The sequence below is a fragment of the Micrasema longulum genome, unplaced genomic scaffold, assembly GCF_059751315.1.
Source record: "Micrasema longulum isolate JH-2025_06_02 unplaced genomic scaffold, ASM5975131v1 h1tg000452l, whole genome shotgun sequence".
In the NCBI taxonomy this organism is placed as follows: Eukaryota; Metazoa; Arthropoda; class Insecta; order Trichoptera; family Brachycentridae; genus Micrasema; species Micrasema longulum.
In genome coordinates, this window is record NW_028277651.1 from 302,388 (window position 1) to 327,733 (window position 25,346).

The 25,346-nt window shown below is 32.7% G+C and overlaps 1 protein-coding gene across 1 annotated transcript in view; it reads right to left on the reverse strand.

Annotated features, from left to right (window-relative positions):
- LOC148281504 (uncharacterized) overlaps window positions 1-25,346 on the reverse strand; it is a 291,633-nt gene that overhangs the window by 19,183 nt on the left and 247,104 nt on the right. The window contains exons 3-4 of the mRNA XM_088226622.1: window positions 9,267-9,480; window positions 8,795-8,862 (exon numbers count right to left, since the gene is read on the reverse strand). Coding sequence (XP_088082748.1) covers window positions 8,795-8,862; window positions 9,267-9,480 — 282 coding nt within the window. The remainder of the gene's footprint in view (window positions 1-8,794; window positions 8,863-9,266; window positions 9,481-25,346) is intronic.

Below are 25,346 nucleotides of genomic sequence, written 5' to 3' on the forward strand. Positions count from 1 at the left end.
ATTTCAGTTTGTTGGAAGTCTTTCTAGATTTAAACAATCACTAAGATATATCAGATTTTGTCTTGAGGTATTATTTATTATTTTATTATCGTAGCTTTACTTTTCTTTAATTCAATTGTTCTTGTTTATATTTTTTTTTAAACGTGTATTTAATTTTGTTAAACGGATTGAATAATTCCGTAAATAAATAAATAAAATTTATTCAGCTACTCTTGCGTAAAAATTCTGCAAAAGAAAATTGAGTGGACATGAGTCGGCCTCATGGTGTTCTGGTTCGTGGGTTTACCTGCCATTTTAAATTTTAAAAAATAAAATACGATAAAAGTCAATCCAAGCCATGCTCTTTATCGGGCCGGGTGGATTTTTGGTGTGATGTGTTAATGGTCTTAAGGATAGTAACACCAAAAATAATAATAATTATTATTATTTATGTATTACGGACTAATTTAGTCCACTTAACAATGGTAAATACATTTATTTTTAATATGTACAGGTACAATTCTCAAGGCACTCTCTTAATACCCATCCACAATTCCTCTTTCTTCTCTAACTCATGTGGCTCGGCTATATGCGGCTCGACTGTGGAATCATCTCCCATCCACCATCTCCTCCTCATCATCATGTTACTACATTATCTCTGTTTAAATCACGTCTGAAGAAACATCTCATTTCTCTTCCTTAATCTCTCCTCCTTTTATTTTTCCTCTTTCCTCTTTTTTCCTTTTTCCCATTGAGTTATAGTTTCGATTTAAGGTAATTTATAAACAAATACGTTTATTTCTATTTTTATATATCTTCAGCTTTTTAATCTTTTTTTTCTACTGAATATGTTATGTAACTTGAATTATAAAAATAAAACTTTTATTTTATTAGTTGGTTGGAAGAAATTGCCATTTGTCAATAATCCCGCCAATGTACAAATAACATTATGTACAAAAAGTTAAATAAATAAATACAATTGAAATAAAATACAACTAAAGAAAATTAAAGCTAGGACAAAAAATTAATATTGATTACTACCTCAAGACAAGATCTGGTCTATGTTAGTGATGGTTGAAATCTAGAAAGACTTGCACCACAAAAAGTCCAGATCTTGCCTCGAGTTTACAATGCGACACAATCGGGACATTGGTGCATGCAAGCCATGGTTTGCGCTGTGCTGATAAAGGAACAGATCCAGGATCCGCCTGTAGAAGCAATATTATACGTGTCTAAAAACATTTGAAAATCGATCGTATCAAACCATCAAACTAACTCGTCAAACTATTTTAAATATCGCGCTCTTTGTTCTGCGAGTTATTGTGTTCGTATTTTGGCCAGCCAATCAGCGAACGCAGCATGCAAACCTCGCATTACTTCAAATGTTTAAGAAGTGCGTACACACAGACGCACGCATACAGCGAAGGATTGACACACACATGCCTTAGATGTTTTTAAAAAAATGTTCCTTTAGAAGCAAATTTTTAAACGCCAAATCGAACTGGTACGAGTAAACAAAACAAATGTTCCTTGCTCTTTCGCTCTACATAGATGATTCGATTCTTTCTTTACGTACATAGCCGTAAGTAACGACAAATCACCCATAATAATAATAATAATAATAATAATCATCAAAGTTTATTAACAAAAATAACAATTACTTTATCTACTACATACACACTTAGGTAATAGATTTCTCTGGATCATTTCTAGTCTGCCTAACTAGGTACAACCTGTTTTAAGGCAGACATTTTTATGCAAAAAATAATCAATAACATTACTACTTACTTGCTAATTTACTATAAAGTTATATAATTTGTTATTTAGGAATGTATTTTAAGTAAATTTTACGATTTTTCTCGACCTTAACCCAGTAACCAATTTTTTTCAAATTTATTAAATTGAATCCGGGTCATGGATTTGCAATCTTTTGTTACCACATATTGAATATTTTGGGGTCCAGAAACCTGAAATTTCTTTGCCCGAATTCAGAGTTTGTGATAGACCCCATGACCCATCCTCTAGTTTGACTTGTGGTAGTGTGGGAGTGTTTCTTTTGAGATTTGATAGAATAATTTACTTTCACTATAATGGAAGTGGTTAAAAATGCTTCCCTGTGGATAAATGTCACTGATATAATACGAGTATATATGAATGTGTGTGTAAATGTATGTATGTATGTATGATGTAATAACTTATATTTCCATATAAGTTATTAATTTAAAAAATACTTGGTACACTTCCACTTATTTATTTTGACCAATTAGCGCTTTCACCCTCTAATGGGCATCTTCAGACTGGTGAATATTATACAATGTATAGGTAATTTATATAAAACTAAATATTATCTTAAGTGTAGGTACATTTAAAAAAAAATAGAAAAAGATGCATCACATTTAAATGAATTTCAACATACTTTTGATAAAACAAAAACATAAAAATTTTACATGTAGAACATAAAGGTCAAAAGTTAGATAGATTAGAAATTTTAGAAATAAATAGGATAAAAAATAATAGCGATACAATTTTATTAAATCAGCAGATAGAATTTAAAAACTCACCCTTATTAGCCCCCTTAGTTAGACCCTGTACATTGTAACAAAACAATAAATATTTTTCATATAATAGAATATCCTCTTAAAGTACACCGCCAACACATGTTTCAATAATTTGTCTCACTCTGTTCCATTGCAATATTGCGTATTGTATCTTTTTCAACTTATTTTTAAATGTACCTACACTTAAGATAATATTTAGTTTTATATAAATTACCCTTACACTGTTTAATATTCACCAGTCTGAAGATGCCCATTAGAAAGCGCTAATTGGTCAAAATTAATAAGTGGAAGTGTACCAAGTATTTTTTAAATTAATAACTTATATGGAAATATAAGTTATTACATAATTACAATGGAAATCCATCAAGAATTGTCAATAAATAATTAAAATGAAAAAAAAAAAAAATTGTGTGTATGTTGTATGTGTATATTTATATTTCTTTTTACATTGTTTTATATTTCTTTACTCTTTCTTCTTACTTTTCCTTTTCCTTCACGGTTTTTCCATCCCACTTTCTTTCACTCCTAGCGAATTGTACGTTTTGTTTTTTTATAATTCTGTTCCTATGTGAAACCCGTAATTCGTCTTGTTATTCTATATGTATTGTTTATTTATTTGACTGTGTTGGTTTAACGAAATAAAATAAATTAAAAGGTTATTTTTGTGTGGGAAATCTGATGAATAATACGATATCATAAATACCCTCACGCCAAATAACGTAATTAGGAGGGTGAAGGGTCAAAGAAAAATAAGATTATCTTACGAGAATAGACCCATAACCCTCCCGGTGTCAAGAGCTTAAAACGAGCCAGTTATGTTTCTATACTTAAACTAATTGCCGGGTCAACTGTAGCTGGAGGATTAAGGTAATGGAGTTCCGTTGTATAGCGGCTAGTTAGCGGTTAAGCGTAAGTTGCACAAACTGTTATTTTTATACACGGTGTAACAAAAAAATACATAATATTTCGGGAAAAAATAGAAAGGAAACAGGGGTATATGTGATATCAAACAAGGAGAAAAACAAAGTCTCAAAATTCACTATACAAGGGTTTAAAGCTGTAGAATGAGGGAATCCCGAAAAAATTAAAGATATGAAAAGTCTTAATAAACTTTGATATAAAATCTAAGATTATTAAATGTTTATATTGATGTTACGAACTAACTTAATAAAGCATAAATAAATCTAAGTTCGATTTATGATATTTATTAATAATATTTTCAATTTAAAAATCCAACTTTTTTTTTATGGATAGTTGAACAAATTCATAAAATGAAATGAACTAGTTTTAACTGATAATCAACATAAAGAAAAATAATTTTAATTACTATATTATAAATTATTAATTTCCGACGCACTGCATTTGTTAATTTTTCATGTTTCCGACTCTTCATTAGATTGAATTATTTGAGCAACTTTGTATTAATTTTTTAAAAATAAATATTAGCGTTCTTATAAATTATCCAAATATTTTAATTTTGGTGACCATTTTCAACAAAATGGAAATCAAGTTGGAGTAGAGTGGGGTTCGAATCTCGGACCTCTGATCCGTGAGTCCGCAACACTAGCCACGGGACCACAACCCGATTCAATGAGTCATCTCTATATTCTTAAGTTCACACAGGGGTTGTGTATACCATTATTTGTTAATATTCTTAAATATTTTTTAGTGGACATGATATTGTCAATTACTTTCATCACAAATCGATCTGCTCTATTATTTAATTCATACTTAGATGTTTCATTATTTCAATTTTCTTTTTGATGCTCCAAACTTATTTTTTCTTTGCTATGATTTTGTTTTTCCCTTCTTTTATTGCATGTTTTTTTAAACCAATCATCGTAGAAATAGTATAAAACTAACAATATGTCATATTTGTCATTTATTTTCTCGAATCAAACGGTTTGGGTATGTCCCATTTACTTGAGTCAGCTCTCCTAGTCTACACGTCGGACTAGGAGATTTGACGTTTAGTTTCGATTTTTACGGCCGGTTGCCACATAATGTCAAGACAGTAATTCCTCTTGCTAACTGGGGCTTAGGATGCCAACGTTTAGATCTGTTCCTCCGCTGCCATCTTCGACACAACGTCCTGCCCGGCGCAGCGCCGCTGTCTTCCAACAGCCCACAGCCCGAAACATGTCAGGGTGGCATGAGAGAAGATTTGTGAACCTTACGCCTCTTCCACCGTACTGATGAACTTCATCTCCGCCATCACAACCGTTAATGTCTTCACCCGTAGCCCCGGGCAAGGGATCGCGTTATGTCCCTCAATATGGGGTCCTTACCCAAACTTAACTACCTAAACACTTTTGTCTACTGAGGGCCGGTTTTATTTTATTAACATCTAATCAAACTTCCGTAAGTGTAACGAACCGTTGGCCGTTCGTTACGATAACTGACGGTTTTGTGTTCTATAAACCATTTTTGTTAACGGACGGTCGCCGGTAAGCATTTTCATAGAAATTGAAATTTTTCTGTCAATTGTCTATGGAAAAACTTTTTATCTAAGCTCTTTATGTCAAATGCGAACAGTGCGCATTCGCATTGAATGAAAAAATACATCAAATGCAAATAGTCGACAATTTTGAATGAAGTTTTTACCCAAAAAAGAACTATGAATTGAGAGTACTATGAATTTAAATTAAAATTATTAAAAGCGAGCAGGTACGATGGATAGTTTTTACTATTATCTGTCATTTTAGTATATATTTATATCAATAAACCATGTTTAAAATTTTAAAAAATTAACTGCTGAATGTATTTATCTATTAGCCTAAAGTTGATTTTATACCACCACGCAGAGTAAAAGACATATAAAACTGGTAATTCAACTAAATCCCAAAATAATGACTATCTGCATATTACTTGGGCGGAGATTTGATCAAATAACAATGTGATAAAACAACTGTCATGTCAAATACGGTAGCAGCGCTGAAGGTAACGGATCGTAATGCATTTAACCGGCCAAAATCGGTCAGTAACCATTTAACCATAGATTTAACGGCTCGTAACGCTACGAACGTTTATAAAACGCAATAATCGGCCGGTATACCAAATATTAGTTAAAAATGGTATCAAGTTAACGAACGGATGTTTATAAAACTGGCCCTGAATGTATATAAACTGTATATGTATAATAAATAAATACATTGAAAAAACAAGTCGAAAGCGATTATTCCTGCGCAATTGAAAGGTACAATGTTATAGAATACACGTATTGGCAGTGTGCAGCAAGGGATGTTCTTCTTAAAAACATTGAAGAACATTAATGTATTTTACAACAACCCTCTCAATTCTGTGATGTGTGAGAGTATGAGTAGAAATAAATTATAAAAATAAAGAAATAAAAAAAATCTGAAAAAAATAATAAAAGAAAATATCTACCGAATTTTGTCGCAGCGTGTACAGGGCAGAATGTAAGTGCGTTTAGCTGCCACCCCGTGATAATATTACAAAATACTTTGCTGAACAAAACAAGGAAATGAGTTCCAAATAGGCCCCTGTTTCGTATTTCAGCATACCTGATGATAATGGCTGATTAGAGGACATAAAAGTGTATTACCTTAATTTGGAGACTCGGTTATTGCACAAGTTAGATTGGTTAGCGCTAAACATCGGATCGATCGTGCCAACATTTCGCGGGGGGGATATGTAATGATAGACTTTGTCAAACGCCCATTTTTTTTAATTGAGTCTTGTAAATCCGTTGTACTGAATTGTTTCTTAGTCAAAAAGGTTTATATCTCCGATAAATTATGCGAATCTATCAATCTCGATAAACTCCTTAGGGCCGGTTCAAGTTGTTATCAAGTTATTATGGCCTTTACTGGATTCAACCCCCTAGGGAGTTGTTAATATTAACATATTAAAACAGAGATAAAGAACACTTCTGAGAAGCGAATATACAAGTCAAGGCATCTAGGCAGGGCTTGTGACCTGTCATTGGCTGGTTTAAACGCCTACTTTACACACTGTGTAACATTCTCCACTCTGCCTATATTTAAACATTTATATTCCTCCAATTCTTCTATCTGTTTATGTTTGTGAAGTTAAAGAGCTGAAACGTTTATTGATGCGGGTGAGATTCATCTGATTGAATTATTTCAACCACATCCTAGGCAGCGCTGAAAATATTCTTTATTTCCAACAGATTAAATAATTTAAGGAATGCAGATTTTTAAATATAGGCAGACTGGTGCATGCTACACAGTGTGTAAAGTGGCTACTTAAACCAGACAATGACAGGTCATAATCCCTGTGGATGCCAAGACTTCTATTTTCCCTTCTCGTAAGCGTTCTTCATCTATTTTGTAATTTGTTATAATAATATCTAACTGAATTGGATTTTTATAATTGTATTTATGTGGAAAACTGATTTGGCTTTATTTTATGTTTTTTTTTTATAAGGTTGTGTTTATTTTTTTGTATTGCTGTTGTTTTTCTGAACAAACAAAATTAAAATAAAAAATTAACATAAATATTCATTTAGCATTTTTTCATGTTTTTTTAGCACGTATTTTCACTAATCTTTCTATATTTTGTAAGCTAACACGTGTAATTTATCAAAAAAGATATTCACCATCATTCATAATTCCATTTTCGCACCTAATGGTGCACAGGGCACTGCATTGGTGCACCAATCGCAGCGTATCTTGATAAAAAAGTAAAAAGAGAAATGCTTGAGTTCTTATTATTTGCCGAAATGTTTTAATATTTAGACTATTCCCTAAAGATCGTAAATAACTAGTGCTGGAAAAATAGAAATCAAGTTGTGGTAGAGTGGGATTTGAACTTCGGACCCGTGAGTACACCTTTAATCCGTGAGTACCACGGGACCACAACCTGGTTAAATTTATATAAAAAGGTATAAGATCTATATATTTTATTTGGTTTTTCTCTGTTAAAAAAAAAGAAAAAAACTGCTGACAAGCCGGTATCGCGGCTTAGCGTGTTTTTTTATTATTAATGTTTGTTTTTTGTATCTTATTTTTTGATAAATAAAAACACAATTTAAAAAAAACGGTTGTTAATGTCCAAGGAAAACTTTTAATGTTCAATTTCGGGTAGCAGTAATTTTTCTCATTTGAAAATATTAATTGTTCTGCGTTTATTCTCACTGTCTTGATTTTTGCAGATTAAGGCTTTTTTGTTGCAAAATTACGCCCCTTTCCGTTTACATTGAATTTGGAACGTCAAAAAGTTCCGTTTAGTAAAAAGTCCTTAAAGAATATCTCTCGAACGCTGTATAATAAACTACCGACCAAAATTAAAGAAAATAAAATGCGTAAATTGCAAATCGTAGCTCTCAAGGCCTTCTACCTAAACCTTTTCTTGGAAGATCTGAGTGAAAATTCTTTCTGAAAGCTTCTTATTTTTCTTGGTTAAGATCGGTTGATCTGGTATCAGCTAAAAGCTAACTCCTGAGACTTTGAGTTCCAGCTATTTTTCCCTCTCCTTGGTGGTCTTCCGGGCAGACGGCGAACAGCTGGGATTTCGTAGGCCATGGTAAAGGGGATTTTGGAGCTGTCCATTAAGAGAATTGTTGACGTAATCTCTTCATATTTAATTAACTATGTCCTGGGTATCGTAATTCCGCCTAACTTCTTGACTCCGGAATATGCTCCTTAGGGGTTTCCCTGCGATTGCCCTTAGTACTTTCATTTCTGACGTTCTGAGCAGTAATTTAGTTTTTCTATTTAGTTTTTCTACTTGGATTTCGTATTTTTTCTTTTCTCTCTATCTATCTTCGCCTCAATTGCATACACCGTGATTGGTCTGGTACACGTTTTGTATATCCGAATCATGTTTCCAATACGCATGTGTTCATCGTACCATACGACATTTCTTAGGCATCCAGATGTTTACTAACTGAGATGGATATGTTTTAATCATCACTGCCACTATGGTTGCATCGTCTGCGTGGCATGTGATGTTAACGACCTTATCTCCCTTAGTAGATTCACCACTTTCTTCATTCTTAAAAGCGTTTTTATATATTTATTCTGCTTGTGTAAGAATAGGTTTTTGGCGTATATATTGTTGTGTTATATTTAGTTATAAAGATGCCAAACTTGCTTTGATTCTTTGTTATTCTGAATATGTGTTTTTTATGTTAATATTATTTAAGTCCCGAATTGAGCTGTGGGAATGTAATTCATATGTATTATACTGTTAAAATATTTTGTGTTTTATGATTTATAAATAAAATAAATAAAAATAAAAAAAACTTTGTAGCATGAATAATTTGAACTCACCAGCATAGCGTCTTCAGCTTGTCTCCCGATTGGCCCGTGGAGTTGCCAGACAACGCACCCACGGCGGCCTAGGAATAATAAAATATTTAAAGGTTCCAGCATTTGCAGGTAAATTGGGACAACTAAAAAAAATAATTGAAGGATATTAATATGTCCACATATGTGGTATGCTTCTGTAACCTGAAACGTAAACTCAAATTTGTATCAAAATTTGGAAGCGTAATATTAAATATATAAAAAGATATAGTCAGTTGACGTTGAAAACTGTCTTATACCCGTATTCAGAGACAATACTTAAGGTGAGGAAAGTACATTCTATTGTCTTCACCTTCGGGTTATTCTTTGCATATGAGATTTGTATGCTTTTACAGGAAATAAAGAAAATATTAAAAAAATAAAAGCAAAAAGTACGAACATAAATTATGTATGGGAATAAGTGTGATTATATTTGTTAATTTTATTTCCAAAATACCTGGTAAGCGGCCGCGCAGCGCTCGTACTGCGAGCGCAACCCCTTGAGGCACGGCGCGTGACGCAGGAAGCGCGTCTGGTAGTCGCCCGGCGTGCACAGGTCGCGCACGGCGGCGCCCGTGCCGCGGTACAGCCGCCCGAAGTGCCCGCGCTGCTCGGGCGACATGCAGCGCTTCGTGTACGAGTGGATGCAGCGCAGGCCGGTGAACAAGTCGCTGGAAAGGAGAAAAGAAAATGAGGAAAGTGAACAAGTCGCTGGAAATAAAAAAAAATACATACGAGGCCGGTGAACAAGTCGCAGGGAAAGAAAAAAATAATGAGGCCGATTAACAAATTGCCGGAAGAGGAATTTTATATCTAAGGCTGGAAGCCAGCAGTGGCGAGCCGTAATTTATTAATTGTAGACGAAGAATTAAAACTTGATAAAAACTGTAGTAAACATGAACACAATACGAGAATATCAGAAAACTATCATATGCAACCTTTTAAAACGAGAAAAGGACAATCGAGACTAATTTTCATTTCATTTCATTTCATTTTTTTTTTTGCACCACAACAGGCCAGGAGGCCCAATTACAGTGGTGAATTACATTACAGAATAACCAGGCTTGAGAAAAATCACATTTTTTTATTTTTTGTGTTCTCACCGGGAATCGAACCCGGAACCTTCCGTGCGTGAGTCAAGCGTCTTGACCACTACACCACGGAGGCCGCCAATATACCATAATAAACCATGGACTAAAATTATACAATAAACTACCAGACAAAACTAAACAAAAGACGTTAAAAATATCATTATTAACAGTATAATGTGAATTTTAAAAGTAAAAATATTTTGTTAAATGTATGTAACCCGTAAGGGTTTATCAATGAAATTTAAATAAAAAAAATATGTGTAATCTACAAAAAATGTTCATTAATTTGTAATTACATATTATAAGTTGTCGGCCTCGCGGTGTAATGGTTGGCGCATTTGCACACCATGCAAGAGGTTTCGGGTTAGATTTCCGACATGGTTTATATGAAATATTATTTAGAAGGGTGATTTTAAACTAGAATATTTCATAGTCCCTAGACTGGTACCTGAAGCGTAAGACTGATCACCTTACCTTCATTTAACGAAAATAATCAAGATACGCTGCGATTGGTGTATCAATGCAGTGCCCTATGCACCATTAGGTGCGGAAAGGGAATGATGATGATAAGTACATAATATAATTAAAAATTACTATTTTTTCTGTGGTTCTGTGAAAATCAACTCAAACAACATTTATTATTAACCACTATGACACCAATATGAAAGTAAGTAACAGTCAGCAATGGCCGACGGTCACTTGCTAAATTATTGATACGAAATATTTAATACAACAAAATAATGAAATAAAACCAACATATTTTATGCATTAAATAAAACATTTATAACTTTTAAAAAAGACAGGTTATTATTCATGGGCAAGAAATAATATTAATGTGAATATTGTGCCTTTTAACATAACATTTGGACAAATACTCATTATATTGTTATATTTTATATTGTAAAAGGCACTTGTGCCGTAAAATAAATAAATAATAATAATGAAGGTACAAGGATTATTTTTCTACGAAATTATTTAGTATGCTTTAACATAACATTAAGGTAACTGATAACAAAAAATATTTCAAAAGAGAAATCAAAATCTGACTGAAGAAAATTAGCAAAAAAGAAATTTAAAAAAAAAACACTGTACAGTCCTCCTCAGAACAGGTTTCCCTAGTGAGAAGGACTCTTAAATTACCTTTGTAAAAAAAATCATTATATTTAGTAAATAATAATAAAAAAACATATAAAAAATAACAATAGAATTCGCTCAAGAAGTTTCAATAAGAAAATATTAATCGTTAGTTTATTTTCATTACTATTCCAGAAAAAGTCTAAGTTATTTTAGCAAATATTAAATAAATTGATCATTCCTTTATTTGAAATTCCGCGTATTTGGTTAGGGTTACATATTGCAAAGATATTTATTATTAAAATATTACAACAGAGATGAAGAACATTTGAGAGAAGGTAATACGGAAGTCTAGGCATCTACAGGGCTTATGACCTGTCAATGGCTGGTTTAAGTGGCCACTTTACACACCGTGTAACATTCACCATTCTGCCTATATTTGAACATCCATATTCCTTCAATTCTTTCATCTGTTGATGTTTGTGAAGTTAAAGAGCTGAAACCTTTATTAATGCGGGTGAGATTCATCTAATTGAATTATTTCACCTACATACTAGGCAACGCCTGAAAATATTATTTTTTCAATTTCTATACTTCTTCACTTAAACCAGCCATTGACAGGTCATAAGCCCTGTAGATGCCTAGACTTCCATAGTACCTTCTCTCAAATGTTATTCATCTCTGTTGTAATATTTTAATATAAACAGCTCCCCAGGGAGTTGAATACAGTCCTTGTCTACATAAATTTGGACAAACTCAAAATATTGTTGATATTTATTATTAATACAATGAGATTGTAAATGGAGACTAGAGACATATTTGGCACCAATAAATAAAGAAGCACGTTTTCAGTATAACATGAGACAGCACTAGTGATGCGCATAACTGATTTATAAAAATATATAATAATTCATAAATGGAATGAGAAATCCGAATGTTTAGGGGAAAATCGATTATGAACAAATTGTTGTGATTGAAGGATAACCCGTTACGGAAAAGGATCTAGTCACCTAGCGCGTGTTTCAAAGTCGCTTGTCATAACGAAAATGTTAGCCTCGAGTGAGAGAAAACATATCCTTTCTGATATTACAAAATTTTCAGCACTTTTCTAATGATTTATGAAAATATCTAATAATTCATAATTGGAATAAGAAAATCCGAATGTTTAGGTGGAAATCAATTATAAACGAAATCGGAGATCTAGTCACTACTAGGTGACACGCACTAGCGTGTCTCAAAGTCGCTTGTCGTAATGAAAATATTAGTTTCGAGGGAGAGAAAACATATCCTTTAAGATATTGCAAAATTTTCATCACTTATCTAATGATTTATGAAAATAATATATCTAATATTTTTTTTATTATTAAGGAATAACCCGCTAAGCCTATTCTTTAGAGGCTTGTCAGGAGATGTGAAATAGGATATGGAAGGAAATTATAATAAATATGCCACAACACCCAGACTAACTGAGAAAAAATCTTTCTAGGATTTTCTTCTTGCAACTGGCGGGAATCCAACCAGCGACGCTAGTTTCACAGTTAGCTGTCTTACCAACTGCGCCCTGCGCCACGGCGCCTGTCATACTTGGAATGAGAAAATCCGAATCTTTAGGTGAAAACCGATACAACTATTATTAGACTTCAATTTTAATAAAACGTAAGTGTTTCATATTACATGATTATCTGTCATTTATATAGAGTAGTTTGACATAAATTCGTCTTCAAATGCACAAAGGTAGAAGGAATTTTCCAGTGTCCCACCAGTCAAATCCATTTAAATAATAATTCCACAGATAATATTGACTTTTCGTCTTTTTTTTTTTTAAAGCAGTACAATAAAACGGTTCTTTATCTTCTTTTATTCAAATATTTTACCATTGTATGAATTCTGTTAACATAGCTACGACTCAAAGTTGGTCAAATTCTGGAATCAAACGTCCCACCAGCCACAATGGAATGCCTCTTTATGTAAATCAAAGTAAGATTTACCTAAAAGTTGAAAAAACGTAATTTCACTGAACGCACATAAAAAAACGTTTTCATCTCTGTCGTCTAAGAGATCGCATTTCAACCGCGTTCACTCGGCTTTCATCCTTCCTCTGCCAGTTCCATGTTTCACTTCCATACACAAGTGTTGGGACTAAAACTCCGTCTTCTAAGATCATAATTAAATATGGATAATTTGACCAAAATTTGAGTTACACGGTGATGAATTGCAGTCGACGGTATATGTTAATGTCTGTAAACTAATTTTAGAACTCAAAATATAGTCAGTTTTTATGTTAAACACACCCACACTCGGTTGTAACTGTCAGTTTAAACCGTTAAACGAAGACTAGTGAGTTACGATAAAAGGTTAGCGAATATAATCACATGATAGAATTATCATAATCGGTTAGGCGCATCACTAACGAGCACATATACATATATACATACACAAAAGGTATTATAATGCATGATTCCTACACAATAATACAGTTTCGACGAACCAACTCGATCCGCAAACAAAGCCAGTCATTTGTCTCCGAAGTACGAGTTGTTATTGCCGTCTAAGGGTATGTTTGTATCAGTAGGAACCTACTTACACACAGTATTAAGTTTGCCGGCAGGATTGTCAACAGGATTCTCAGTTCATTTTGATCAAAAGACATTCTCACGTGAATACGATTTGCTTAAAGGAAGTTTTGAAATAAATATGTGAGAATACGTAAGTGAATTTAGTTGAGCATCAACGAAATTTTAAAACACGTACATAATCTTCTCCTTATATTGCTATTTTAAATATTATCTATACCTGTTATTCTTTCTTTTTTCTCTGCTGCATTCACATGTTTTTATACTTTTGAACTATATTTAATTACTTATATTGTATATGTAAATAAAATCAATATATTGCTGCTCTTACGATGTGTCATTAATTTTGAAGATGTTTTTAAATCGACTTAAATTTATTTTCTTATTTAATGATTCGTCTCATCGTTTCTTTGAATCCCTTAAAATATGTACGTGTATATTTATGTTTTTCCTTTTTAAAAAATGTTATTATTTTTGCATCTGAGCATGTTTTTTATTCTTTATTTTAATTCTTAACTTTTATTACTTTTTCCAAGTTTCTTCATTTTTTACTTTAATTTTAATTAACTTCTATTTATGTTTTTTTTCCTTCTCTTTTCTGTACTTTAATTAATAACCTTACATCTAATTACATTATAATATGGAAACTTCGCTGGTCCATTAGATTTAAGTTTAATTGTGTTAAAATATAAAACTTTGTAACTGTACTGTATGTTTCCTAAATAAAAGAAAATAAAAAAAATTAAAAAATTAAATAAATGAACAAATATTGAACATCCAAGAAATTCTGAAGTAAATAAGTTGAACAAAGTTGAATTTTTCCAAAATATCACTAGGATGAATATTCTACGACAGACATATTTTGCGTGGTCCCGTGGCTAGTGTCTCGGACTCACGGCTCAAAGGTTCGTGGTTCGAATTCCACTCTTCCCCAACTTGAGTGTGAGCTATTTACAACACGTTAAAAATGGCCCTCAAAATGAAATATTTGGGTAAATCGTAAGAACTCATTTTTTTTTTACAAAAAAAAATGCCAGATAATACAAAAGATAAAAATATGTTTTCAGGATATTAATTATGTGCAAAACCCACTCCGCGCCTTCACTGTAGTAGTTGCACATAAATAAAAAACCAAGGTGCTGATAGGAGACATGCCACTAGAAGCTAAGTGCACGTTGGTTTAAGTTTCTAGTAGCATGTGTCCAATCAGCCAGTTGGTTTAACATTTTTATGCAACTACTATGGAGGTGTATAGTGAGATTTAAATGATAGTATAATTAGTGTCCTGACGAAGAGACGGATTCGTCTCGAAACCGGTATTCAAAAAGACGGTAATAGTTACAAAATTTAAGATCAATGATCCTGCAACTCCCATATATTGGCGGTAATACAAGTTTTGTCCGTTTTTTTTCCAAATATAAAAATTATCACCAAAACTACAACAAAATTATTAAGTTAATACATCATTCGAAAGAAAATTTTCTACTCTACAAGGTGTTGCGTTTGCTTTTACGTTACATAAATTATTTTATTTGATTACATGCCTTCAAAACGGAATGACAAGTAGACGAATGTAAGCATTTTCGACATATCCCTCTGTTCGAGTTCAATCGAGGGAATTCTTCATTCATTCATCCATTAATTTTTTATTTTCTATTTTAAGCATATAAACAAAAAATATTAATAAAAATAATGAGACCTCACTGGGGTTGCCTGTGCCGAGGACACTTAACAAAAAACTTCTTTTTTTTATTTTACATGTGAGAATAAACAAAGAAGACTTAATATATTGAGATAATCAACAATATGTTAAGACAGTTTTAAACACTACGTATTCAAGTTTATATTTACTTTTTGTATAACAATATTATTTATACTAAAAAACGCACAATAAAAAAACAAAAACATAACATAAACTATACATTTGTGGAGCTGTTGATTCAATATTAGTTTGGGCGAATGAGACAGTCCATTTTACTTCTACCCAGCTCCACTGTCGATTTTTTATAGCCTTTTTATACATTTTCTCATTTCAAATTGTTTTTATAGACAGTGGAAGTAGGTTATAGATTTTATTTGCATAATACTGAAAACCCCTCTATCCGAAAGTGGTATTAGATTGTATTTGTTTAGGTTGTCTTTGTGTTGATGATCTAGTTATGTGTTGTATTGCTGAGGTTATGTCTTTCATTTAAGTAAGAATAGTTTTTGAATCTATAAGCGAGTATTGTTTTAGCGTATAATTGCTTTGGTGTCATAATGTGTGATTTGTGGAATATTTCTTCAGTAGATGTCTGTATCGGGACTCGGGGCTTTAAGTATTATTTTAATTTTGATTTTTTTTGCAACAAATACACTAATTAAAACTGTGTCACTCGCACCACCCCATCAAAGCTGCTCGTGATATTTGCGCAGTGTACGGTGAAGATGTTACGAAATATTGTCTGATTCGTTGTAAAGTAATGAAGGAGAATACATTATCGACAAAAAAAAATGTGTCCAATTGTTCTCTTCATTTGGGAAAAAACGAATAAAAATTATTTTAACAACTAATATGTCATTTTTAAATACAAATGATTTTACGAGGCAAACTTCTCATATGATAAATGTTTTTTATTGAATCAACAATGCTATAAATTTTATCATAACTATTTGAATCAAAATTTCGTTAATTTTCTACAATTTATGGCAAATCAAACCAGAAGCCAAACAGTTTTATGGGCGTATTATATTCAAATATTTGTTCTGGTTGACATATGTTTGCAAATGTGTAAATAACGCGAATTTATATATACGTTAAAACACACATTCGATACATTTTATGTATTTGACTTTTTTAATGAGAATTTTTATTAACATATTACAAAAGAAATGAGCAATATGGAAGTCTAAATATTTACAGAGCTTATGAACTGTCATTTGCTGGTTCGAGTGGCCCACTTTACAGAGATAAAAATATACAAACTTAAATAATACTAAAAAAAGAACAAACTACAGTAAAACTCTAATATCCGGATTAATAAGTGCCAGACGTTATCAATCCAGATAAGAAATAATCCAGATAATTAGATTAACCATTAAGGCGATGTTTTAAAGAAAACGCAAAATTTACTCAAAGATCAATTATTTTTATGGCTTTTTAATTTTAATTTTGTTTATTCAGAAAAACAACAGCAATACAAAAAATATACTCAACATTATAAAAAAAACATAAAATAAATCGAAATCAGTTTTCTACATAAATACAATTTTAAAAATCCAGTTCAGTTAGATATTAATACATGTATAAGTGCACGTGTGCGAGTTTTTGTGTGTGAGGATGCGTGGGTAAGTGAGTGGAATGTGATTTTGGTAGGTATGTGAATATGTGTGTGAGTGTATATGGGTTGTGAGGGTGGGTTTATGGACAGGGTGAGTGTGTTTGATATAAGTGAATAGAAAATTCTTAAATTTATAATATAAAAAATATAAATAAACATTTTTTTTTTCAAATAAGTAAAATAAAGTTTTTTAATTCTTATTTAACTACAGTTAAATGTTATGCTATCGAAAAATACATTAATAATAATACAGCACATTTTCAGCAAAGTTAATTGCTTTGGCGAGATCGCCATAGGCCTTTATTATATGTTATTATGAATTATAACATCTCCATTTTTTAATTTCCTAGTAACGAACCGGGGGCCTCCGTGGTGTACTGGTCAAGACGCTTAACTCACACACGTAAGGTTCCGGGTTCGATTCCCGGTGAGAACAGAAAAATAAATTTGAAGTCTGGGTGTTCTGTGATGTAATTCACCACTGTAATTGGGCCTATTTTGATGCAAAAAAAATAATTCCGAATCCATTTTATTATTAAATTAAATGCCGTGTTGCCTTCAAACCAAAGTGGACTGAATGTAAATGTATCTATTCCCTCCATATTAAATTTGTTCCTTGGATTATGATCACTGAATTTATAACTAACGTAGGATTAAGATTGTTATTGGGGGTCGGAGCTCCTACCCCCGTTGGAGATTGACAGAAGACACGAGGTTGGTGTTTGATGCGTATTTATTGCATGTTAAATAAGTTACGACACTTTGTTAAGGAGCGCGGGGGTAACGGCGATGATGAGTCGGACTGACTGCACTTGGCCTACATGCTGGAGTGACTGCGTTGAGCTGACTTGGTTGAGCTGACTCTTTGGGCTGACATGGCGTTATCACGCCCTGTGGTCTCTTTGTCGGCCTCGTGGTGTAATAGTCAGCGCGTTTGCCTACCATGCAAGAGGTCTCGGGTTCGATTCCCGACATAGTTCATATGAAATATTTATTTAAAAGGGTGTTTTCACACCAGAATATTTCATAGTCCCAGGACTGGTACCTGAAGCGTAAGTCAAATTATCTTACCATCATGTAAAAAAACATATCAAGATACTCTGCGATTGGTGTAACAATGCAGTGCCCTATGCAGCATTAGGTGCAGAAAGGGAATGATGATGATGATGTGGTCTCTTTATAGGCAGCGTTTGTTTGTTTATTTATTTTTATTTATTTAACTTTTTGTACATAATGTTATTTGTACATTGGCGGGCTTATTGCCAAATGGCAATTTCTTCCCACCAAACAATAAAATAAAAGTTTTATTTTTATTATTCAAGTTACAGAACATATTTAATAGAAAATAAAAATTAAAAAGCTAAAGATTTATAAAAAAACAAACAACTTTTTTTGTTTATAAATTACCTTAAATCAAAACTATTACTCAATAGGAAAGAGAAAACAAGAGGAAAAAGGAAAGGAGGAGAGATTAAGGAAGAGAAAGGAGATATTTCTTCAGACGTGATTTAAACAGAGATAATGTAGTAACATCTCTGATGGTGGAAGGGAGATGATTCCACAGTCGAGCCGCATAGACACTATATGAGTTAGAGAAGAGTTGTTTTTCATTTCTCCATTGTAGAAACGAAGTTAATGTACTGAAGGACGTTGCTCTTATGTAGACCAATGTTTTATGCGTAATACTGTTAGTTATAATATGTCGTATTGTATTAAATTGATGAAAGTCTTTCCAACTTTTTGAATTCGTAATTTTATATCCCTGAAGATAATTTAATAAACTGAACTTACAGACGTCAATTTCCGGAGAAAGTATTATCCATGACATTAGCAAATGAAAACTAATACTGCAAGAAATCATACAACAAAAAAAAAAAACGTTTTGAATACGTGTCACCACTTATTGTGGACAACGGAACTGCATTAATAAGAATAATGTACAATATTTTGAGTTAGTCCAAATTTTTGTAGACAAGGACTGGATTCAACTCCCTGGGGAGCTGTTTATATTAACATATTACAACAGAGATGAAGAACATTTAAGAGAAGATTATTTAGAAGTCTAGGCATCTACAGGGCTTATGACCTGTCAATAGCTGGTTTGAGTGGCCACTTTACACACTGTGTAACATTCACCATTCTGCCTATATTTGAACATCTATATTCCTTCAGTTCTTTCATCTGTTGATGTTTGTGAAGTTAAAGAGCTGAAACCTTTATTTATGCGGGTGAGATTCATCTAATTGAATTATTTCACATACATACTAGGCAACGCCTGAAATTGTTATTTTTTCAATTTCTATGCTTCTTCATGGACCAGGTAATTTATCAACAATATTCTGAGCTTTGTAGATGCCTAGACTTCTAAATAACCTTCTCTTAAATGTTCTTCATCTCTGTTGTAATATGTTAAATAAGAATAATTATAATAAAATAACATATAGTAAGTTGATTACACATGAAGTTAAATGGAATATTATGTCGAAAATTCGGCTCAGGTGGTGCCTACTCGTAGTAGAACGGGGCCCATAAAACTGACCGGCCGTAAGTCACCAAACCGAATTATCGCGCCATTTTAATCCGAAAGTTCCGAAATTGAATTATGCACACGGCGGGAAAATGTATGAATTTCCCGCAAAAAGAGCCGCAACTGTTTCCGCATCCAATTAACCCCCGCCGGACACCTGCTCCGCGCCGCGCCGCGCCGCGCTTCGCCGCGCTAAGCCAGAGATATATTAGCGCTGGCTGCTACCGGCCACATATCTATTTAGCTACTGTTTGGAGGTCCTGACTCCAGACAAGGCGAGGAGACAGCGTTGGATACCATAAAAAATCACAATTAAGTCAAAATAACGTTTTTATACGGATACTAGCGGACCCGACAGACGTTATCCTGCCCGAACGTTAGCTTGATTACTAGTATCTAGGAAAAAGACTTTTCGTGATAAGAAGTAGGTTCTTGTTTATGATTGAATTCCAAAACTAAAAATTATTAGTATTCAAATATTGAATTTAAGTAAGTACCTAGGTACTTGTTTATAGTTGAATTCTAAAACAAACAATATTTCATATAATAAAATAAATAAAACAACTTTGTTTTTAACCACTAATCTTTATTTTCCACCGACCGGTTTCAAAGCAAACAAGCTTCTTCGTCAAGGTTTTACAATTTAATTGTTATGATTGCGATTCAATCTACATTGAAAAACTAAAAGAAACTTTAATATTAGAGTAAAAGAACACTTAAGATGCTTAAATAATAATAATTTTTCTAAATTCGCAAATCGCAGATAGAAAATAATAATAACTTCAATAAAGACACTGGATTAAAAGTACTTCATGTTGAAAATTAAATATTAAAATTAGACAACTTAGAAATCTTAGAAATTAAAAAAGCGATTCATAATAAGAAAATAATAATGAATAACCAAATAAACAATATTTATTTTAGTCCTCTCCTGTCTAACTTCGAAAATAGTGATATCAAATAACCACCCGTGTAAGGAAAAACGACTTGATTTATTGGGTCCACGTGTAGTGTTTAGTGAACATGATAAAAATAAAAAGGGAATCAATTCATTAGTTACGTAAACCGTGACAAAGAAGCTTGTTTGCTTTGAAACCGGTCGGTGGGAAATAAAAAATAGTGTTTTAAACAAAGTTGTTTTATTTATTTTATTATAATGAATTACCACAAAGTTAGTGCTTCAAATATAATTTTTATAAAATATTTCATTTTAAAATATAGAATTCTTTTTGCAAATGTTGAACTCGGCTCTTCTCACCAACGGGGATGCACTTTATATACGAATGCGATTTTCAAAAATGTATTCAATGTCAGATAATATTATTTTAACATTACCAAAATTCTATTAAAAAGAAATGAATGGGAAGAAATTATAAGGAATTTAAGGAAAGAATCTGATTGGGATATAAAAAAACAACATCCTTCCATTTTTTTCGTATGTGCATTCTCGTCAAATACAACCCTGGTAAGTCGATGAAAAAATATAATATTTTACAGATTCGATTGAAATTTTTAATATCTACGAACACGCGTAGTGCAAAGATCTACATTTCGTTGAAAACCGCACGTAAATCGGTTAAGCCGTTTAGAAGGAGTTCAGTGACATCACACGTACAGAGGAATTGTATATATTAAGATAATTTTTTTGAAGCAATACAGGGACTACAAAATTTATACACATAAAGTTATGTGCGTAAAATAAAATGTTGTATTATCTGTATTGCTTCAAAAAATTTTAAAATGTTACAATCCATTCTTCCGGCGTAATTTGCAACTTTCTATGGTCTAGAACGCTGTATCCCCGTCTTGTCTGAAGTCAGGTGCTCCAAAAATTAAAAAACCACTGAACTTTCACATCAGCGTGACTATCGGACCTGATTATGGCGCTAATTATTTTTGAGCAGATGTGAATTAGACAAATGTAATAATTCAGCCTCCAATTAAGCACTTTTCCGATAGTTAGCAACTTGTGACAAAGGCAAGATGGCCCCGCGCTCAGAGAGGCCAACTTTTAGTTTGGACTTGGCGAGAACGACGACGCCCGGTCACATTTTTATGGCGGGAAATTCAATCAGAATCGGCCGGCGGAACATTCCCGCGGTCGGGTCGTTCTAATTAATAATTTATTCGAATTTCAATCGGTTTTTAAAAGCGGATTTCCTCCATTGGATCAGTTCGAATTTCCCGGCGATTTTAGTAACGATTGATTACTTTTCACAGACTTGACGTTTGCCCCAAGTTGCCCGTTTAATAAATTAGTAGATTTTCAAATTTAGAAATTCTATTCTTTCGATGAGATCTAAGTCACATTTTTTTTTGTATGTCCTTTAATGATAATGGGAGGCAAAAATGACTTGATATTTTACTTATGTTTTTTATTTTTATTTATTTATTATCTTTATATATATAATTCCTGTGTACGTGTGATGTCACTGAACTTCTCCTAAACGGCTTAACTGATTTACGTGCTGTTTTCAGCGAAATGTAGATCTTTGCGCTGCGCGTTTTCGTAGATATCAAAATTTTCATACGAATCTGTAAAAAATAAGTTGGAGGAATATTTTTTTTTGCATCAACCTACCACAGTTGCATTCAACGAGAATGCATATTAAAAAAATGGAAGGATGTTTTTTTTGTGTTTAAAATAAGTTTGTTTTTGAATGTTAACAAACAACATTCGTTTTTTATGTATCCCAAACAGATTCTTTCCTTACATTCCTTATAATTTATTCCCATTTGTTTCTTTTTACTGGATTTTTGGTAATACTAAAATAACATTAACTAACATTAAACACATTTTTGAAAATCGCATTTATGAATTAAGTGCGTCCCTGTTGGTGAGAAGAGCCGAGTTTGACATTAGCAAAATGAATTTAACCATAAACAAGTACCTAGGTACCAACTCAAATTCAATATTTAAATATTAATTAGGCGGCCTCCGTGGTGCAGCGGTCAAGACGCTTGACTCACACACGGAAGGTTCCGGGTTCGATTCCCGGTGAGAACACAAAAAAAATAAAATGTGATTTTTCTCAAGCCTGGGTTTCTGTGATGTAATTCACCACTGTAATTAGGCCTCCTGGCCTGTTGTGGTGCAAAAAAAAAAAGTGAAAAAAAAAGTCTCAAAAACGTTAATAAGATGTTGTTATAAATTAAATTAAATTAATAATTTTTAGTTTTGAAATTCAATCATAAACAAGTACCCAGGTACCTACTTATCAATATAAAGTCTTTTTCCAAGGTAATAGCAGGCAAGTCAACGTTTGACCAGGACAACGTCTGTTGGGGATATTATATAAAACTAATTGAGTACATACAAAATATTGTATCACACGCGGTTTAATTTTTATTTATTTAATTTTTATTTTAAACCAATCGACGAGTTATTCGATAAACTCTTAGGTTTGGTATATAACCAATTATTTAAAAACTTATTTAAATTAATATATAAAAAATATGATCAAAACATAAGTTACATATAGTAAACAACATGATGAATGGAAACAAATGTACACAAAGGTATAATTATTATATCAGAGCGACAGGAGACGATTAATTTTTTAAAAAGTGAGTTAATAATTTCTCTTTTGAATAACTCTCTCTTTTGCTGTATCAATACAGAGTTTCATATCACCCGTCGATGGAAGGAGTGCTCTCCCAAAACCTTAGGAGTATTCTTATAAAATAATAAAATTGTATGACACAAATAATAAAGTTTTATCAACAATGTTCGAGTATGTCCAAATGCTTGCAGACTGGCTGGATTTCCTCCCTAGGGAGTTTTTCATATACTAAATTTATTTAAACAGAGAGGGAAAACATTTTTGAGAAGGGAATATTGAAGTCTGGGCATTTACAGGGCTTATGACCTGTCATAGGTTAAATAAACAATATTTCATTTAGTCTACTCCTGTCTAGTTTCGAACGTATCCATCTTACATTAACATCATTTCAAGACGAAGACTTGATTTATTAGTCTTATGGCAGCATACTGATAAAATAGGAAAGAATTCCTTAGTTTAGTATGCCTTGAGAAAGACGCTTGTTTAGCTTTGAAACCGGTCGGTGGAAAAAAAAAATAGTGGTTAAAAACAAAGTTGTTTTTTTCATTTTATTTTATTTTATAATATATTTTTTTATAAACTACAAGCGCGAAAAAGTACAGTAATAATTATAACAAGAAAAATTAAACAAACGATTGATTGCGTTTTTTTAACGTCTTTGCCTACTCTAGCACATAATAAGCTTCGTGACGTCACACAAAAAGGTGTTAAGTGTCACATAGTTTGGGAAAGTTAACCCTAATAAAGTCTCCAGCATCGTCCCTGGACGGCGCAGATAAAGCTTTCCAAACTACGACCGGAGTTTTTCACATAACTTTTTAAGTGTCCAAAAAATCAAACTTGAAATTTTACACTGTCCGCTTTTTCCTCCATATTTAGTTTAAGAGAATAAGCATCATCTAATACAATATTCATTAATTTTACATATATTATTTATATAATTATCGAGTCCATAAATGGATTGCTTAAAAGACTAGACGGGAAGCTGAGAAATATATCAGAATATAATTTTAGTTTTTTGAAAGTTCTTTCTCGTTTTATTGATGTAGGTATGTTTTAGAATCTTTCATATATTTTTTTAATTTTTACACAAAAATTGATGTGAAAGTATGTACAATTATGTATAAAATAAATAATAAACTGACACTCCGGAATGTGCCTGTGGGCCAGTGGAGTGGCTACATCCATAAATAAAAATAAAATTATATTAAATGTACCTATTGTATAAACATTTTTTTTGTAAACTTTGTATTTGTACAACAATGTTTTGTGTATCTCCAAATGCTTGCAGACTGGCTGGATTTCCTCCTTAGGGAGTTATTCATATTACTTACGCACACACACACACGCACCCTCACACATTCACCCTCACATGCACATACCCACACATGCATATACACACAAACGTCGCACACATAAAATGTTGTAAACTCTTTTCTTATATGTATATTATGTATTGTTAGAATAACAGATGATTGTGTTAATTGCCTCTAGTATTGTTCATATATTTTTACTTATTTTTATGCAATAGCTGTAAAAATTCCGAATGAAATAAAATAAATAAATAAAAAAATACCAAAGAGTTCACCAGTCTATATTATGTGAAATTATCTCAAACATAAACATAAATATTAGTCGGAATCGTCTGAATTTAAAGCTATTACAGCGAACGTAATGCAAACAGATTGTTCCGGCAGAACTGGCGGGTAGGATGTGAAGTGGATGTGTAGGGGCGTATAGTGTAGGTGTGGAGTGGAGCAGTGTAGGGAGAGGCATGAACCGTATTTCCGGTACAGTTCGGTCAGGGGGCTTCCGCCGCCACATCCGGCGCGCTCGACTGCGAGCCTCAAACTGTGTGACGCGTCAACCGACAAATTCAAGTTGAGCTTTTAACGTCAATTTAATTCGACGTCGCTGGAGCGAGCAGTTTGTTTGAATTTAAATAAAGGGTGACTGTTTAAGTCTGCGTACTGCTTTCAAACAAAACATACATATCGTCGGCGGAAATTTGAAATGCTATAAGAGACGAGTTTAAATTGCTCGAAAGAGGGCAAACGCAAATCTGTTAGCTCGTCTATAAGTCAATGCCCAACGCTTCTCCGGAATTATGCGTTCCAAATTAACTATCTCAAAAACGTCTTAAGTTTAGATCAGCTACCTACAGCAATAGGAAAAGTCATTATACCTGTGTCATTTTCTCAGCCGATAGCCTTGAGACTGTAAAGCAAGGCTTTGCCTTTTCCCGAAACGTAATTTAAAAAAATTAAGTACGTTCGATTTGCGGCATTTGTTGCCTTAAAGTGTCAATCCGGGAACTAAATGGAAAGGAGACAAAGACTTACATTTTCCTCCCTTTTGGCACTAGTCCCATAATCGCACTTGCTCGGTT